At 37.5% G+C, this 19,473-nt stretch overlaps 1 protein-coding gene across 2 annotated transcripts in view; it reads right to left on the bottom strand.

Moving 5' to 3' along the window:
* OBI1 (ORC ubiquitin ligase 1) overlaps positions 1-19,473 on the bottom strand; it is a 44,339-nt gene that overhangs the window by 7,410 nt on the left and 17,456 nt on the right. For both annotated transcript variants that reach the window (XM_074387565.1, XM_003931021.4), the window contains 2 exons: positions 18,749-18,997; positions 14,954-15,042 (listed from right to left, as the gene is read on the bottom strand). In XM_074387565.1, the coding sequence (XP_074243666.1) occupies positions 14,954-15,042; positions 18,749-18,997 (338 nt within the window). The remainder of the gene's footprint in view (positions 1-14,953; positions 15,043-18,748; positions 18,998-19,473) is intronic.

Here is a 19,473-nt window from a genome sequence, read left to right as displayed (position 1 = left end):
TGATCAACAAAGATGAAGGTGTAGCAAATAAACAATGATAACACTGGAAGTGAAACTGGAATCAAATGTCAATGTAGTTATGGAAGAAATCACTGATCCCAATCACCGATCGTGGGACTATGACAACAACGTCAGTCCATTCAAGAGATTCTAGATACGCTAGAAGTGCTTTGTAGAGACAAACTTACTCATCTGGATGAGAAAAAAATTGTCGTGAAAAGCTTGAAGACGTGGAGAGAAAATGACGGGCTGACAAAACGCTTCACACCAAAGCAATGTGGAGCTCTTTCACAACATTGAGAGCAAAGGATAAAATGTTGGAAGTTGATACAAACTTAGAAGTGTGAAAATTCATCAAGGTATCAGAAATGATGCTAGCTTCTTATAATAAATTATACCAGAAGGGAAGCACTATTCAAATTATTCTCCAGAAGTTTTTCACAAAACAATCCACTAATTCTCTTTTTTTTGGGGGGGGGAGGTTACCAAGGAGGGTATTGGGTACTTGTCATACAATCAATCAAGGGGTTTTCACGATAGCAAGTGGGCTTGTCAAGCAGGATACGGTTACAAAGGTTATATGTTTCTATAGTTCTGAGTACCAAATGACCCAGCACAGTAGCATGACCAAAGTATGCACTTAAGGGAGAAATGGTGGGAGGGGTGAGGCAGAGGTTAAGACAGAGTCTGTCTGGCTTTCAGAAAGATGGAGTCTGTCAGTCTAACACAGGGTAGGTTAGCACACTTCCACAGCTTGATGAGGTTGTCACAGCCACCTGATGCAAACTTCTTATTTTTTTATTTTTTTATAAGAAAAAGAATAAAGAAGAGGAAGAAAGAGAAAGAGGAAGAGGGAGAGAGGATGGGGGTATTGCTTTACTGCCCGGGCTAGAATGCAATCTAAATATGGGTATGCCTATAATTGTCCTTAATAATGGAGATATGAAAGAAAATGAGGGAAGAGAATAACAAACAAGGAGCCAACCAACATTTCGTTTAAACTTCTAAGTTGATATGATGTGGTACTGATAAGAGTGTATATTTTGTATATTTAAAGTGGAGAGTTCTATAAATGTTAATTACATTTACTTGTTCCAGATCTGAGTTCAAGTCCTGGATATCGTTATTAATTTTCTGTCTCATTGATCTGTCTAATATTAATGTTGAAGTCTCCCACTATTATTATGTGGGAGTCTTACTAGTCTTACTAGTCTTACAAGTTGTACTACATATATAATAATGTACTAAGTAGTAGTTTTACTGTTTTTGCCTGTCCATATACATATATAATCAACACTAGGAGTTAAATATTTTGATCAAAATTGCTAAAGGTCATAGAATAATTGTGATTTTTCTCATTAATTACTAAGATTGCTTTGGGCCATGGCTTATGCCTGTAAGTGTGCAGGAGTTCAAGACCAGTCTGGGCAACATAATGAGATCATGTCTCTACAAAAATAAAAAATTAGGCACAGAAACATGTGCCTGTCATCCCAGCTACTCAGGAGGCTGAAACTAGAGGACTGCTTGAGCCTGGGAGATCAAGGTTGCAGTGGGTATCATAAAGTAATGGTTGATTGATGGGAGAAAACCAAATAAATGTACGTGAGTCTCAAATATTTTTCCTTAAAGAACTGTCACTTAATCTGAGAAAGAATGATCCATATTGTGGAGTTGCCTGTCTACACAGCTGTGGTAGCTTCTTGTTTCCTGAATTTCAGAAATATTAGGAAAGTATCTTTTTTATTTTAAACACAGAGAAAGGTAAGGTTTCAGAGAAAAGAGCCTCCCATTAGCCCTTTCCTTTCTTAATTATATCTCCCAAAGCACAATATACCAGTTTCAGATTCTCTGAGTTTCTTAACTCCTCTTTTTGATTACACTTAATAAGTGAGCAGCTTTAACAGGAGCTCTTTAGAAATCTGAATTTTGACACAATTGGGAAGAAAAATGAAAGGTCCTGGTACCAGCATCTATCTCGTGTATATGTGTGCACAGTTGGTGAGTGGGATACATTTTAGGAAAAGCACACAGGGAGGACCAGGGCTGTAGGAAACTCAAAACTGTATTTGGTGGTGGGGGAAAAGGTTCAAAGTCTCTGGCCTCCCTTTTCTCTCACCTGCTTCCTATGTGTCATTTGTGCATTGCCCATCCTTGTATACGCCTTGAGAGGGTAGAGGGGAACCATTCTGTCTTTAAACTACTAGGGAAGCTTTGGAAAGCAACCCATATATTTATACTGTGGTTGAACTGTACAATTTGCCATTGTTTCCTCAAGAGAGGTTTCTTTCTTTTTTTTTTTTTTTTTTTTTAAAAAAAACAGGGTCTTACTCTGTTGCCCAGGCTGGAAATGGAGTGCAGTGGTGCCATCTTGGCTTACTGCAACCTCCGCCTCTGGGGTTCAAGCAATTTTCCTGCCTCGGCCTCCCAAGTAGCTGGGATTACAGGCACTCTCCACGATACCTGGTTAAGATTTGTATTTCTTAGTAGAGACGGGGTTTCGCCATTTTAGTCAGGCTGGTCTTGAACTTCTAACCTTGTGATCCGCCCGCCTCAGCCTCCCAAAGTGCTGGGATTACAGGCTTGAGCCACCGCACCCTGCCTTTGTTTTTTTAATTTATTTTTTATTTATTTTTGAGACGGAGTTCCACTCTTGTTTCCCAGACTGGAGTGCAATGGCACAATCTCAGCTCACTATAACCTCCACCTCCCAGATTCAAGTGATTCTCTTGCCTCAGCTTCCCAAGTAGCTGGGATTACAGACATGTGCCACCACTCCTGGCTAATTCTGTATTTTCAGTAGAGACAGGATTGCTTCACGTTGGTCAGGCTGGTCTCAAACTCCCTACCTGAGGTGATCTGCCTGCCTTGGCCTCCCAAAGTGCTGGAATTACAGGTGTAAGCCACTGCACCTGGCCTGAGTTTTCTCTTTTTAAAATTAAACTCTCAGTTACAAAAATGCTACATTCCTAGAAATTTGTTAATCATAAAAGTACTATCTATGGCCAATCCTAGTCACATATTGGTTCCACAAAAATGTTAAATGAGGTATACTGAAAGAGAACATTAAAAAGAAAGAAAAAAGAAAAGAAAGGAAAGTGAACTTTTGGCTGGAATTTGCCAAAAGTAAGTGTAACAAATACATCTGTAATAGTATACTAGTACAATTACAACTGACTACTATTGACAACGATGACAAAAAGAAAAGCAGCCGCCACAATTCATTAAGTGTTTACCTGATATCAAGCACAGCACTATATAGTTGACATATATTATCCCATTTAATCCTCATGTCAGCTTTATGAAGCAAGATCCATCATTCTTATCTTAAAAATGAGAAATGGGAAGCTTAAAATGGGTGTAGCGGCAGGAATAGGATTTGAATCCAAGTCTTTCTGACCACATACACCATGTTTGAAACCACAATAAATACTTGAACATAAGGTCCCTTCTTAAATAATATCAGCACCTATTTACATTTCATATCAAAATACAGACTAGATTTTTGCTGGGCACAAAGTGTGTATACACAGTCAATGAACTATCATTCTTGTGCTATTTATTGGTACATACATTTGCTAATAGAAACACAGAGCAGAAATACAAAAATTGTAGGAAGACATACCGTAAGTATGCAAAAATTCAGTAAACATTTATCAAACAACCGCCATATTTTAGGAATAAGTCCGATAATATTTTGAAATTTTAAAAGATCATTTATTAATGTGGCCTTGCATGAAAGTACAGCATTGACAGACCATCTTGATAAATGCCAACCCAAATATTTAACCAGAGATATAAAGACTAAGTTTGAAACAGAGCTGAAAACACAATGCTTAAATGTGCTATAAACAGAAAGTGTACATGATCAACTTGTCTAGCTCATGCACAATCGGTGGGTATCTTCAAGTAATCTTAGAGTCTAAACACCACATAGGTTCTTTATCTCAGGGCATAATTAATTAAAAAAATACAAGCTATGTTATGTTGCATCTTTTATCACAAAACAGAAAGTGTTCCAATATTTGCAAGAATAAAAAAGCCAGTATTTCCCCTTAAACACAACCTTGATAAAGACAGGGGAATAAGACAAAGAATTAGGCCCTTCTAGTAATTCCTTATCCCTCCATCTTCTAAAAGTACCACTTAAAAATCAAGGTAGAGTTTGCTTTGCAAGTTTTCAGATGAAGAGCAGGGTTAATAACTAATAGCTCATCTTATTAACACTATTTTATTATATTTATTTATTTTTGATCAGGGTCTCATCCTGTCACCCAGACTAAAGGACTGGCATACAGTGACATGATCACAGCTCACTGCAGAAAAAAATTTTAAAGGAAATCCTTTGTGTGTCTATTTTATTAAACCAACTATGCATTTGTAGTGAAAAACTGTGGTGTTGAAAATTCTAGCTGAGATGCCTAGAAAGTATTAATAAAAATGACCTGAGTGTTGAGCAGCATATGTGAATTGAAGAGGAATAGCCCCTTTTGTGGTAAGCCTCTAATAGGGTCAGCAGGTGCATAAGGAGAAATACAGAACTAAACTGTGTTCCATACTGGCCAATTTCACCCTACCTGCTTCTATAGCAGTTGGGACTTGGTCTCTGTTCTCCTGTCTGGAAGCTGCAACTAGTTAGCTGCATTTCCAAGGCTTCTTTTCCTTGTCTCTGGGCAGCACACTGGGCAAAGTTGCTCAAAACAGGATGCTTAACTCTAAGTACTACTTTCTCTGCATTGCTTGTGAAGACAGACTACTCTTTTTACTGTGGAATAAATTCCATTCTATTTGACAAATATATTTCATTTTGATTTCATGCAGAAATGCTCTCATTCCCTCCCTCCCCAACCTCCTCTGCCAACAAAGACCAGGCTTGAAACTTGTATGACATTAAATGGATTCTAATCTGTCACAGAAAGGAGAGAATATTAAGACACACTATTTTATACCTTTTTCTGTTTCTAAGAGAAATAAAGGACTTACATCTTTTCCCAAAATAAAATAACCTTAACAACAACAACAAAATCTCAATACTGTAAGAGTCCAACTACTGTTGAGTGATAAAAAAAAATACTTAAAAATCTCTGAATTAGTATCTACCTGTCTATATATTTTTTGCCTTAACTAAATTCTCTCTCATTCTCTCTCAGCATGAAACAAAATCTGAAAGAAAATGAAACAAAACAAAAAACTGGTCTAGATACCCTGTAATTATTATTCAGATGACAGTTATTGAGGACTAATGTGTGCTCAGGGGCTATGAAGAAGGAAAACAAAGGACTAGAGTGATCATTCCTCTTCTCAAACAGTTCATAATCTCTCTGACAACCTTATTGTTTAGTCATTAGCATGCACTGCCGCCTCCCCAAGTACCTTATCAATACAATAAAGACAAGCTGACAGAAAACTGCAGTACCTGTCTATCCCCAATTAGCTGAATATCCAGAGAAGGGTCCCTCAGGCAGCCAAGAGGCCATAGCACAACTGGCTGTCACAGTCTGGCCCCAGGGTATCATCAGGCTCCCCTGACAGTCTACAAGTTCCCCTTCCGGGAAAACCAAAGGGCATAGCAGAATCAGTCACTGGATCAGGCTAGGGTCAAATACTAAGAATCACCACATTTGTCAGAGAAGAATCATGAGAAACAAAAAAGGCTAGAAAAGGTCAAGAAGGGACAACAGCAAGAGCCAGCCAGACCAGTGGTGTTGATAAGGAAGCAGAAGGTTATAGCACTAACATCTTGAGACATAGTTTAGAAAGAGCAGACATGTGAACTGGAACTGGGGCACAGCTTAGAGTCAGCATGGAGACAGGTAAAGGAAGGAAAATCTGTTCTAAGTAAATAGATGCAGACAAGAATTTCAAGACTGTAGCCAGGCAAGCCCCTACTATCACCCCCTCTGTTTCTCTTTCTAACCCCAAATCTCTGGTATAACTTAAAGAAAAGTTTCAGGATATCCTTTACTCTAATTTGGAGAAAGTTCCAGGAGTCTCTGATTTCCTGCTCTCTTACGTCCTTTGTACTTTAAGCTTCAAGTACAATACTGGAGTATAAGGACTCCTTCCTTCTGTAAGACCCCATAAAAGGAAGATACATACACATGTATACATATTTTGTATAAATAAACAAATGTGCATTTAAAAAATATGTCTTGGTGCCAAGGAGCTGCCAGATTAACTGGGTACAATAGTCATGGAACTGATCATTATACAACATGATCATTAAAACCACAGAGTAGAAGAGTAATCAAAAGAACAAAAAGAAAATGCTACCTCTGAGAAAATTATGGAGGGCCTCACATATAAAGCAACAACCAGGCTAGATCTCAAAGGACAAATAGTGATTAACCAGGAAGAATAAAAACAAGAGGAGCTAATGTGGAGAACCAGGGAAGACACAGTATGATGAATGTGGGCCCAATGAGAAGTTCAGCATAGCCAGAGCAGAACACAGAAGAGAGGGGCTAGAAAAGAGGCAAGGAGATTAAACCAAAGTCAAATAGTAAAGACCCTTTTATACTAGACTAAGAACACTGGGATTTAATATACAGACTATGAAGAATCACCAAAGGTTATTAAAGGAGATCATCAAATTTATATTTCAGAATTCAGGAAACAATAAAGCTAACACTTGAGAGCTCAGCATAGAAAAGAAAGGTAGGCAGTTGGAAGGCTGTTACAACAGGCTAAGCAAGAAATAATATGGATCTAAGATCGTGAAAATGAGAAGATGGATTATAGAGGCATTTTAAAAAGGTAGGTGTCAAAAAACACCAGGTGTGATATGAGAAGGGGTAGAGAAGCACAGAAGAGTGAAGTTTTAATCTCAGGCAACTAGATAAGTACTAAAGTCATTAAGAGGGATAGAAACAAAAGGAGAGGATAAATACGCTTTTGCATGGGATGGGGGGTTATGGATATTATTTTTTAGATATACGCATTCCCCCATACCACCTCTCCCCATCCTACCTGTATCCCTTTTTAAAAATTTCTTCTAAAAAAAAAAAAAAAAAGAAATACATGTGCAGAACATGCAGGTTTGTTACATAGGTATATGTGTGTCATGGTGGTTTGCTGAACCTATGGACCCATCCTCTAAGTTCCCTCCCCTCACCCCGCCACCCCCAACAGGCCCTGGTGTGTGCTGTTCCCTTCTGTGTCCATGTATTCTCAATGTTCAACTCCCACTTACGAGTGAGAATGCGTGATGTTTGGTTTTCTGTTCCTGTGCTAATTTGCTGAAGATAATGACTTCTAGTTTCATCTGTGTCCCTGCAAAGGACATGAACTCATCCTTTTTTATGGCTGCATAGCATTCCATGGTGTATATGTACCACATTATCTTTATCCATAGTCTATCAATGATGATCATTTGGATTGGTTCCATGTCTTTGTTATTTTAAATAGTGCTGCAATAAACATACATGAGCATGTGTCTTTATAGTGGAATGATTTATATTCCTTTGTCTACTCATTCTTTATACAACATATTGTGTCAAGGTAATAGATTTCCTTTAATCCTAACAATAACACAGCCACATTTTATGTAAAAAAACAAAAAACAACAACAAAAAAAAAACGGTAACTTCAAGAGGTTAATTTATCCAGTGTTATTTACTTATTCATTCATTTAATTATTCAAAAATATTTACCAGGTAGTTTCAGGGGGCTTTGGAAATGAAGCGGATAGGCAGCAAGGAGCTTAGAGTTTAAAATGGAGCTTAGAGTTTAGAATGGAGGAGACAGACTGCAAACAGATCAAGCAATTAAGTTAACAAGATAATTTCAGACAGTGATAAAGGCTATGAAGACAATACTATAATATTAACTGCTAACTATGAACTCTGTTTTAAGTGTATTTTAAGTTTTATTTCATTTAACGCTTACTAATACTTATAGGATAGGTAGTAGTATTAACCACATCACACAGAAGACAAAAACTGAGATACAAAAAGGTTAAATACCTTTGTCTAAATCACAGAGCTAGTAAGTAAGGCAAGACCAATGTTTGGTCATATGGAGTCTGGCTCCAAGGTTTGTGCTCATATTTTACCAAACCATGCCCTACTATTTTACCAAATCATGATTTTATTATTATGGTCTTCTAATAAGGAAGTAGAAGGTGATGAGTGAAAGGGTAGCTTTAGATTGAATGATAAGAAAAGGCTTCTCTGCATCTGAGAATTGAAGGAGACAGACATGTAAAGATCTGCAAGGAGAATATTTTAAGCAAAGGAAATAAACCCAGCATGTGCTAGAAATAAAGTCCAGTAGACTGGAGTAGGATGAGCTGGAGGAGTTAAGAATGAGATTAAGAAGAGGCGGCAGATGTAGACTAGCCAATGAAAAGTCTGGATTTTATTTTAGGAAAACACTGAATAGTTTTAGGCAGGAGATTTAAATAATTGGTATGTACATTATTAAAAGACACTTTTGCCGGGCACGGTGGCTCAAGCCTGTAATCCCAGCACTTTGGGAGGCCGAGGCGGGTGGATCACGAGGTCGAGAGATCGAGACCATCCTGGTCAACATGGTGAAACCCCGTCTCTACTAAAAATACAAAAAATTAGCTGGGCATGGTGGCGCGTGCCTGTAGTCCCAGCTACTCAGGAGGCTGAGGCAGGAGAATTGCTTGAACCCAGGAGGCGGAGGTTGCGGTGAGCCGAGATCGCGCCATTGCACTCCAGCCTGGGTAACAAGAGTGAAACTCCGTCTCAAAAAAAAAAAAAAAAAAAAAGACACTTTTGAGTATGGTGAAAAATGAATTGGGTAGGGAAAGGAGGGACAAAATGGAAGAAGGAAAATTTGAATCCAGGAAGTCTGATTCCAGAGTTAAGCTCTTAACCACCATGCTCTATGGTTAACTTAAGGTACAGAATCTCTGGCAAAGGTACAAAAAAGATAGATGAAAACAAACCTAGTTCAGGAGAGATGCTGAAGTCAGATTTTGATTATGTTTTGTAATCTCTGACATACAGGCAGACAATTATTAAAGCCATAAGATAACTAATTTTAAATTTGATTTCTGATGGCTCAAGAAATACAAATACAGCAAAAAAAGGAAGCATGCCCAGGTCATAATCAGTGAAGTCTATTCTTTGCTCTTCAGAACACTTCTTTTCATATATTAGTAATAGGAAATATTACTGCCCAGAGTATCTAGAGCAGGCGTCACCAAACTTTTTACAAAGGGGGCCAGTTCACTGTTCCTCAGACCATTGGAGGGCCGCCACATACTGTGTTCCTCTCACTGACCACCAATGAAAGAGGTGCCCCTTCCTGAAGTGCGGCAGGGGGCTGGATAAATGGCCTCAGGGGGCCGCATGCGGCCGCGGGCCGTAGTTTGGGGACGCCTGATCTAGAGCCTTTATCCTCCCCCAGAAGGAGCTGAGGCACAAGTAAGACTTGTCTATAATGACAAGGATTGGGGATGCTGCTGTGCAGTAAAATGAGCTGCACACAGGGAGACATTATCAAACCCATATACCTCACTACAGCCACAATGACAGAACACATAACACTCCTGCATACATATTTATAGAAAGAAAAGCCATTAATCTGATTCCAACCAAGTTTGATATAAATGGCCTAATAGTACTCCCATACTATTAAGGTAAGTTAGTAGCTGAGGACAAAAATAGCAGCTCTGCTAAAGCCTCATAATAGTTGATGACATAGCATGATCCCTGCCTCAAGTGGCTAGAGAAAAAAAAAAAAAGTGGCACAACTGAACAGAGATATGGAGAGAGGGCAGGGAACTTTCAAATGCTTTACAAGCCAATTCTTCACATCTCTTAAAGTTAAAAAATCACTAAGGAACTTCTAACTCTACCAAGGACAAATATATCCACATTGCTTGGCACAGTTTAAGAGCAGTAATTGAAGTCATGGGAATTCAGGAATATGAGAAATCCAGTACTAAGTGTTCCCTTCACCATCTTCCCTTTCTTGAAGTTTCTTCCCAGGTGGAGGTGTGACAGGCTTCACAGTCCCCACTGAATATTCAGACTGAGAACAGGCCTTTCTGCTTAGAGTAGAAAGTGGTGGATGTGGTGGAGTCATGCTACCAAGCTATAAAAGTAGAGTGATGATGGTCACAATAGAAAGATGTAAAAACTACATGGACTTTTGCTCTGATGAATTTGAGAAGGAAGCCATGGTGCTTACAGAGTAGTGGCTACTTTACTGGAGAAAAAGGACTGGGGCTGAAGGGACTGCTTAGTACCCCTTACAGCACATGTGGCTTTCTCTCACTCAGAATGCCTTTCTCCTCCCGGTAATCTCCATCCTTCAAAGCTGGGCTTAAATCCTTTTTGATAAAGACTTTCCTTATCCCTGCAACCCAACTGCCATTTCTCTGAACCCATACTGCTGTGCTGTTATTTGGCTCACTGTTTAGCATTTAATTGTTTCATGTATTTTCATGTCATGCCTTCATTCACTATGACTTTTCTGGAAGCTGGGACCATATTTTGCTGTTTTTCCCCCCTTTACTATAAAAATTTCCCCGCTTTACTATAAAAAATTTAAACCATTCATAGAAGTAGGGAGAACAGCATAATAAACTCCCATGCATATTCATCATGCATATTCAACAATTAAGAAGATTTTTGTCTTATATTCCTTTGTACGTATATCCTTTTTTGTCTTTTGCTAAAGTATTCTATAGTTAATGTTTTAGGATGCATTTCCAAAAGAAAACATGGTTCCATAGACTAAATGTTTGTGTTCCCCATAAACTTTTATGTTGAAACCTAGTCCCTAATGTGATGGTATTTGGAGGCAGGGCCTTTAGGAAGTGATGGTATAATATTTAAAGGTAAGGGCTTCTGGGGCCTATAGGTCAAAAGGTTCAAGCCGTCAAAAGTGGGATTAATGCCCTTTAAAAGATGTCCCAGAAAGCTCCTTTGTCTTTTCTGCCATGTGAAGACACAGCAAAAAGCCTCAGCTGTTTATGAGCCAGGAAGCGGGCCTTATCAGACCAGCTGGCACCTTAAGCTTGGACTTCCAAGCCTCCAGAACTGTGAGAAATAAATTTATTTTCTTTTAATAAAATACCAATCAGCTTATGGTATTTTCTTACAGCAGCCCAAAAAGGACTAATATAAATAGGTGTTGTCTTAAGTAACCATGATACCTAAACAAAATTAAGAGTAATTCCTTGGTATCATTTCATTTAATACTTGCTTCATGTTCAAATTTACCCAGCTGCCTCAAAGATGTCGTTCAACAATCAGCTGGTTACTAATCAGTATCCTAGCAAGTCCACATTGCATTTGGTTATTATGCTTCTTGGTTCTCTTTTATTGAAAAGCAGCACCCTCCCTCAATGACTTAATGCCAAAACCTAGTCATTTATCCTATTGCGTATCCCACATTCTGGATTTGTCCGTATGTTTCCTCAGTCATAGGAGTTATGCTTTTTCATTCATTTACACAACAAACATGTATTAGGAGCAGCATAGGAGCCAGAATCTTATAAAATGAAGTGGTTGCAATAGCATACTACAGCACTGGCTCAAACAGAACAAAGTCATAAAACAATTACACAAAATATTAATTATTAGCAGTTGTGATGTGCTAGGGGAAAGTACAGGTAATAAGAAATTATAGCAAGGGAACCCAACCTCCTTTAGGGGTCAGGGAGAGTATTTATTTTGTTCAAAGCATCTAGCACAATGTTAAGTAAGGAAAAATCATTATTTCTGGGTTGGCGAGTGAGTAAGTCGTCTTCACATATTGCTTTTATAAACTTAAAGGTAGATCACCACCCCTTGGGCTCTGAAGATCAAATTTGAATCTCTTAGGAGTCCACGTTAGGAGAAACTGAAGGGGCAAACAGGTGGTTTCCTCTAGGTGAAATAAATAATTTAGAAGCATAAGAAGAATTCAGGAAGTGGCCACAGAGATTTAAAAAAAAAAAAAAAAAAAAAAAAAAAAAAGACTGCATTTTTTGGACCATGAATTTGGATATTAGGACAATGAATTTTTGGCAAGGAATAGAACATGCTTAGTAGGCTACCTGCCACATTGCTCAAGAGGGCTTTCAAGTTGAAAATGAAGGAAAAACATCCAGGTACGCTATAGCAGAGAAGACAAATGATAACCAACACCTTCATTTTAAAAGATTATAGCACCAATTTTTAAAAGATTGTAAAATATATTACTTTTTATACCATACTATGTTCTTGAAATCAATGTAAATGTTTGAGTCTCCTTTGTTAGCATCAAATTTTAGGCAAGTTTTTGGGAACTAGTATATCTGTTGAAGCATTTTAGAAAGAAATACATTCTGTGATGGACTGAGCCATGTCCTAACCCTCCCCTCCAAATTCTATGTTGAAGCCCTGACCCCTAATGTAACTTGTATTTGAAGATAAGATCTTTAGAAGGCAATTAAGGCTAAATTATCTTATCTGGCTCATTTTGTTATGACAATCTGAGCTAATACACCTTCCTAAGATTTTTCCCTCTCTAGACACTAGAATGTCTAGTGTCAGGGCTTCAACATAGTATTTGAGGGGGAGGGTTAGGACATGGCTCAGTCCATCACAGAATGTATTTCTTTCTAAAATGCTCTAGACACTAGAATGTCTAGTGTCTAGACAGGGAAAAATCTTAGGAAGGTGTATTAAAGCTCTCTCTTCTGTATGATTTGTAGACTATGTTTGCTCAACTTGCAGGATACATTGAAGACTAAGATCAAGTGTATAAAAAAAGTATACCCTGACACCTAACCAAGTAAAAAAGAGAAAAATAATTAGTCAAGGCATTTCCTAAATCAAAGAAATAAAATGGAATGGGTGATTTTATTTGTGAACTCTTGAAATGTCTTATTCTTTTCCACAAATAGGAGCTCTCCTCAGGTGAACCAGATCTGAGTATTTTCAGCTGTGGTCAGCTTCTCTCTGAATCCCACTAGGGTTTGGTGATGCAGAGTAAACAAGGCTATAAATCAAATGCAGTGCATTTAATACCTCAATGCATTGCAAATTGATCTGGAATATGGTTTTCAGCTCAAATCACTTTTCAAGTGAACTATTCCCTTCCCCTAAAGGGAGGCAATGGAAGTTAAAGATGAAAAAATCCTCAAGTTATACTGGATTCAGATGTACAGCTCCTTTTCGAGAGTAGACAGAGGCCAAGTCTCCTGAGGTGAGATTCTTCAGTTCTTTATCCAGTTTGAGCCATGGATATTTAAAAACACACAGCCTTGTGGCTAGCATTAAATGTGAAATCTGGTGGGCAAGTTTTCAAGAAATAAGAGCTACAAACAAAATAGCTTTCGTTCCATTCAGCATGCTGTGGGAAATGGCTAATGGACAAGCATTACTATGACTAGCAAGGCAGGCTGCCAATAAATGATAGGCATAGAGATTCAAACCACTACATAACAGCAACACTTCCTAAGCTTATTTCACTAATTTGTCAAAGTAGGACATTATCTGAAGTGAAAGAAAAATGGGGTTGGAGAGTGCAGGGGAAGAAACTATTTAAATGTTAAAGCTATGCTTCTTTCTCATTGGTTAGTTATCTCTGCCTCCAGTAATTATGGTTAGTTTCTGCCATTTTCTAATACCACATCTGGTTTTACCAAGGGCAACATTTCCTCCTTTCAAATGACAAGCAGAGAGCTATTTCTTATAGGATAAATTTCCATTGTTTGCTTATTCCTGCATTGTCTTTTTCCATTAGAAAGAAATGAAGTCATGTGGTTGGAAGGGAAGAAAGCATACAGTTCTCACATGCCATCCCTCAGAGAGGGTGCTGGACATTGGGAGCCATATTGTCTTCTCATTTGTCATCTTTTTCTTTCCAGAAAAAGAAGAACCTTAAGTGCTGTCCATGATCTTGTCTCCATTTGCAACCCTTAAATCCCAACTGTTTCTTAAAATTTTAAACAAACTGTTAAGCAGTCGAATACCTGTAAATTATTATCTTCTGGAATAGAAAAGAAACTATTCCATTAGTGAAGAATAAATTCACTAATTTGTATAGTTTTAGATCAGTAAAAAAAACTCAATGAACAATGTCCTAAATGCTATTTCAGACAGGCTTTTTAGTGTAATAGGTAACAGCACAGACTCTGGGGCTGGGCTATCTGAAGGTCAAATGCTATTTCATTTGTTTGTTTGTTTGTTTGTTTGTTTGGAGACAGAGTCTCCCTCTGTCACCCAGGCTGGAGTGCAGTGGCATGATCTCTGGCTCACTGCAACCTCTGCCTCCCAGGCTCAGGTGATTCTCCTGCCTCAGCCTCCTGAATGGCCAACATTACAGGCGCCTGCCACCACATCTGGCCAAATTTTGTATTTTTAGTAGACAAAGGGTTTCGTCATGCTGCCCAGGATGGTGTCAAACTCCTGACCTCAAGCAATCTGCCCAACTCAGCCTCCCAAAGTACTGGGATTACAGGCATGAGCTACCTCGCCTGGCCAGTCAAATGCTATTTCTGACACTTCCACTCATGCAGATTTAGATAAATTAATCTATTTATGCCTCCATTTTCTCATCTGAAAATAGAAAATAATAATAGTTCTTCATTACAGGTTGTTGTACCTTGCAAAGAGAAGGAACTATATGAACATTAACTATTACTAAGACTATCTAAGAAAATGGCTAAAGGGCATTACCTTAATCTCACTATTATTTGTTAGTTCTATTAAACAGTTATATGTAAAACCAAATCAATGTTCACCTGTGTTAGGTCACATAAAACAATTACCTTATTCATCAGATAAGAAAAATGCAAAGGCATAAAATTCTTTAAAACTAGCCTTCACAGAGACTAAAATTTTATCAATAACAGGAAGTATAAACTTGGCTTTTAGAACAAGACATTCTACCTAAATCTACATGATTAAATGAAGGGTCAAACAAAAAACAAACCCTCACATCAGCCTAGTCCAAAATACTGACATAATCTGAAACATTGTTCTGTGAGCAAAACACATACTTTTGAGGTGATCTGTTATCAACTTCAGCCTTCAGTCGTAAATTCTCCCTCACCAGGCCACCATTTTCCAATTTCAATTTTTTATTTGCCTAAAAGAACAAGTTGAAAATAAGTAAGCACAAGCTAAAACAAAAGGGGCTTGTAAAAATTACAACATGAGCCATCTTTTTTTTTCAGGCTGATAATATCAGAAAACTGAATAGTAGAACATGGCCTTCAGAAACTTAAAATCACCATTGGGACTGACTTCTGAAACTGTGAATACGACTGAGCATTTTAAATCCATATTCCCCAAGCACTTTGCAGATCTACTATCCAGGGAAATAAACGAAGCTATGTTAGTTAGCTTAAAGTCATTAAGGGACCATACTAATGGCAAACATGTGTTTTGTTTTGTTTTTTCTGAATACTCTAGGCAAGGTAACATTATACCACATGCAGTATTGGCAAATGAATGCTGAAGAGAATTCTTGAGCTATGAGATTAATTTCTGAGTTGCTGTTAAAAATATTTTTTTCTAGTGATAAGAAAACTAATATGATTTAGCCACTTGATTTTTTCTTCAAAAGGGTTTTCCAACGTCCTGATTTACGACAAGGGCCCTCAAAATTGGATCTATCTATCTATCTATCTACTTACCTACCTACCTACTTACCTACCTACCTACATTTTTTTTTTTAAGACAGTCTTGTTCAGTCGCCCAGGCTGGCGTGCAGGGGTATGATCTTGACTCACTGCAACCTCTACCTCCTGTTCACGTGATTCTACTGTCTCAGCCTCCCGAGTAGCTGGGACTACAGGCATGTGCCACCACGCCTGGCTAATTTTTATATTTTTAGTAGAGACGAAGTTTTGCCATAGTGGCCAGGTTTGTCTTGAACTCCTGACCTCAAGTGATCCACCTGCCTTGGCCTCCCAAAGTGTTGGGATTCCAGTTATGAGCTACTGTGCCCAGCATGGAACAATATTTTCTATTAAATTCCATGAAATCTTCCTTGATTAAAAAAATAAATACAACTTCCAAGTATAATTTTCTTTCTTGAATTATATAATACCTAAAAATTACCTAACAGGACACCAATTGCTAGAAAATCTAGAGGCTCAATATTGATTCTAGACATACTGAACACTAGTGTGCTCAAATTTTAGAGTCTTCTTAGAAGCTACTTCCTTTAAATTCCCTAGCCATTGCTTTTATGTATTGTATTACAAATAAAAATAACATTTCCTGGACTAGAAACCAACCTCACTAACCTGGGCAAAGGAAATTCTTTGACTACAGCATTTACAATTCAAAGTAAATGGGTTGCAAGAATAACTGGCACCAAAAAAAGGTTTAAACCAAGAAGGCTTAAACACATATTTCAAAAATTTGGTTATTACTTTGACAAATTTCCAGAACTTCTGATTGTATTATTTATCTACCCACATAAGCTGCACCACAAAGATCATAGGAGAAATAAGGTAGAGAACATTATTCTAGCAAAATTCTAACTCCCTTACTTAGACTCATCTAGCTTCCCTGTAGGGTATAAGCACCTGCTTATTTTCATGGATGCACACCAACCAGGACTGTGGAGAGTTAATTCTTTAAGTGATTGATAAACACCATTACTGCTTCTCTAAAGTTATAAGGAAAGCCATTTACTTCCTCATATATGCAGACAATGAATTAAGCTCTCAAGCATAGCACCATAAGGGAAGGCACTTAGTGAATGCTTTTTGATGATGATGACAAGCTTAAATTAGAAACTCATTTGACTTCCTTTCCCCCTTCCCTGGCCCCCACCACTACTGTATGGCTATGTTTCAAAGTCTCTCAACAGTCCTGTGACTCTCTAATAATTCTCATTACAGGCTTGCTAGTTCCTCAACTATCAAAGGTATTTTTAAGTTCAAGAGGGTTAAGCGAGTTGAAGTTACGAAGGGCAGAGTTCTGCCTACTGTTGCACCTAAAAGAGTAATGAATACTTCAGCTAATATTTCTGCATTTTTAACACTGACTAGGTAATGACACTAGCCTTGTGATGGTTGAAAACTCATCCATTGGTAACATCAGAAAAAAAGTCCATTTCATTCATGCTAAGCAGTCCTTTATTCTGAATCTTTGGTACTCCTGTATTTGATTTATAGTATGTTACTATTTTGCATTCCATACTTTAGTTTTGTCTCTGCAGTCCATGTTTTCCCATTCACTTACAATCCCAGTTTATAGCCTATTACCTACTAGCATCACTAGGCACAGAAAATGGGCTTATTCAATATTCCAAATAATTCTGAAGTCCCAGGGTAGCTTTGAGTATTGAATTTAACATGTGACCATTAAAAGAGCAAAGGAAAATTAACTGTGCTTTATGTATTCTTCTTTAATAGACATCCCTCATATCACACTTAAAAGCTTCATATTCTAAGAAGTATTTACTGCCAAAACTTCAAACAAAGTTTAACAACTATAAAGTAGACCATACAGTGCTTACCAATAGCTCAAGAAGAACTATGGAAATTAAAGGAAACAAGGCCAATTGATAAATACTGTAATTTCCCAGTTGGCATTCCTTTTAGCATCCTTTTGTCTTCTAAAAAAAATCAACATACTAATGATGGCCATCAATAATCAAAGAAACTACATATCCTTTTGTCTTCTAAAAAAAATCAACATACTAATGATGGCCATCAATAATCAAAGAAACTACATACTTCCCCTTCCTATACACTTATAACAAACTCAGTATAATTATGTCTGTAGTTTCTTTTTTCTCTGAAAGCACTAGGTTCTCTTCTTCCCCTCACCCTAGCCTTTTCAGAGCAACAGAACATTTATTTTATATGTGGAAGATGGCTTACATCTTAAGTTGCAGGTATTTCTCTGCTTCTTAACCTGAGGACCTGAGAGCCAATATACAGAGAAACATCTTTAAAATATCACATGGAGCTCATTAATAATTTGGGGAAGCAAGATTTAGTAATTTCACACAGAAATAGCATTTTAAGGAAATGTAAATAGTTGAGCATGTGATTGTAGAACTGAGTACTACAAAACCATCTCCATTCAGCACAAGACGACTCCACTGTGGATGAATCTGAACTCAAGCTAAAGGCCAGGCCAGTCACTTGGGTCAGACAGCATTGCAGCAGTTGACTATAACACCCAGCTGATGACATGGATCTTGCTGATGGCATAAATCTTGTCTCCCTTTCTAGACTGAAAAATCCTAAAAGTTTGCCTTTTTCACCATGTTCTATCTTGTTCAAATAATTGAAAAAAATGAACCAGTTTCATAAACCACAATATCTTTTTGCATGAAATAGTCCTGGAATTGGTCACTAAGCCTTTATTTGTCTATCTACAATCTTAAAAATAAGACAGTGGTAGCAACAGAAAAGATAAGGTCAAAACTTTTCTTTTTATACATGGGAAAATGGGTATGTGCTTGTTCATACCTACACAAGGAAGTCACTGACATAAGCTTAAAAAAACTAAGGCAGACCACAAACAGGAGGAAACAGAAACACATCCTTTAAATTGATATTACTCTTCTAGAAGATGCAATCTTATACAGAAGCACTACACAGTCTCCAACTATAGTTACAAATGGAACCACCTGATATTTCTTGGCAATTAATAATATTTAAATGAGACAAAGTCTTCTTACTGCATATAAATGCTTATCCAGAAATTCTGTTTTTCCCTCAAAAATCATCTGATGATGAGTCAAGATCATATGGCTATTTATACTTTTGAAGATACTTACTTTTAAAAACAACCATAATAGATTTTTAAAAACCACAACTTACCTCCTTTAGCTTATCCACATCATCTTTCACTTTTTCATAGATTTCATTAGCTGTTCTGAGTTTTTTCTTCCACTCTGCTACAGTTTCTAGATTACTTTTACTTGGATTATCTGTGACTAGATGTTTGTCTTCATTTTGGTTGCCTTGCACCAAGGTTAAAGGATCCAGAATAGTCTTGATCTGTGACTCCAAGCTGAGATTTTTACTCTTAAGCTCTTCTACTTCTTTCTGTAAACAATCTATTTCATCCTGAAAAAGCACTGCATAGTCATGAGGCAGGCATAGACACTAAACACATACATACATATGCTAAACTGAAGCTAACACGGTTTGAATTTTGTACTTAAAATTCTGTAGATATACAGACTCTTTACACATCAAAAGAGTTTTGTAGGGAGAAAGTCACATACAGTTTAAATTCTCAAAATGTGGCCTGACTGATAAAAAATGGAATTTATGCTGCTTTCATTTTAATTCAATGATAGTTTTGATTTTTAAAAAAGCCAAATCTTTGATTCTATTTAAGATGTCATCCAGAAAATAAGAAAAGCTGCATGAATTCCAACAGGAAAGTAGATTCCATTTCAAAAAAAAAAAAAACCTTTTAATTTTAGTAGAAAAGGGGTTTTACCATGTCAGTGAGGCTGGTCTCAAACCCCCTACCTCAGGTGATCCACCCACCTTGGCTTAACTAAAAATACAAAAAATGAGCTGGGTATGGTGGC

The sequence above is a fragment of the Saimiri boliviensis genome, chromosome 16 (genome assembly GCF_048565385.1).
Source record: "Saimiri boliviensis isolate mSaiBol1 chromosome 16, mSaiBol1.pri, whole genome shotgun sequence".
Taxonomy (NCBI): domain Eukaryota; kingdom Metazoa; phylum Chordata; class Mammalia; order Primates; family Cebidae; genus Saimiri; species Saimiri boliviensis.
This window is presented reverse-complemented; position numbering and strand designations above follow the sequence as displayed.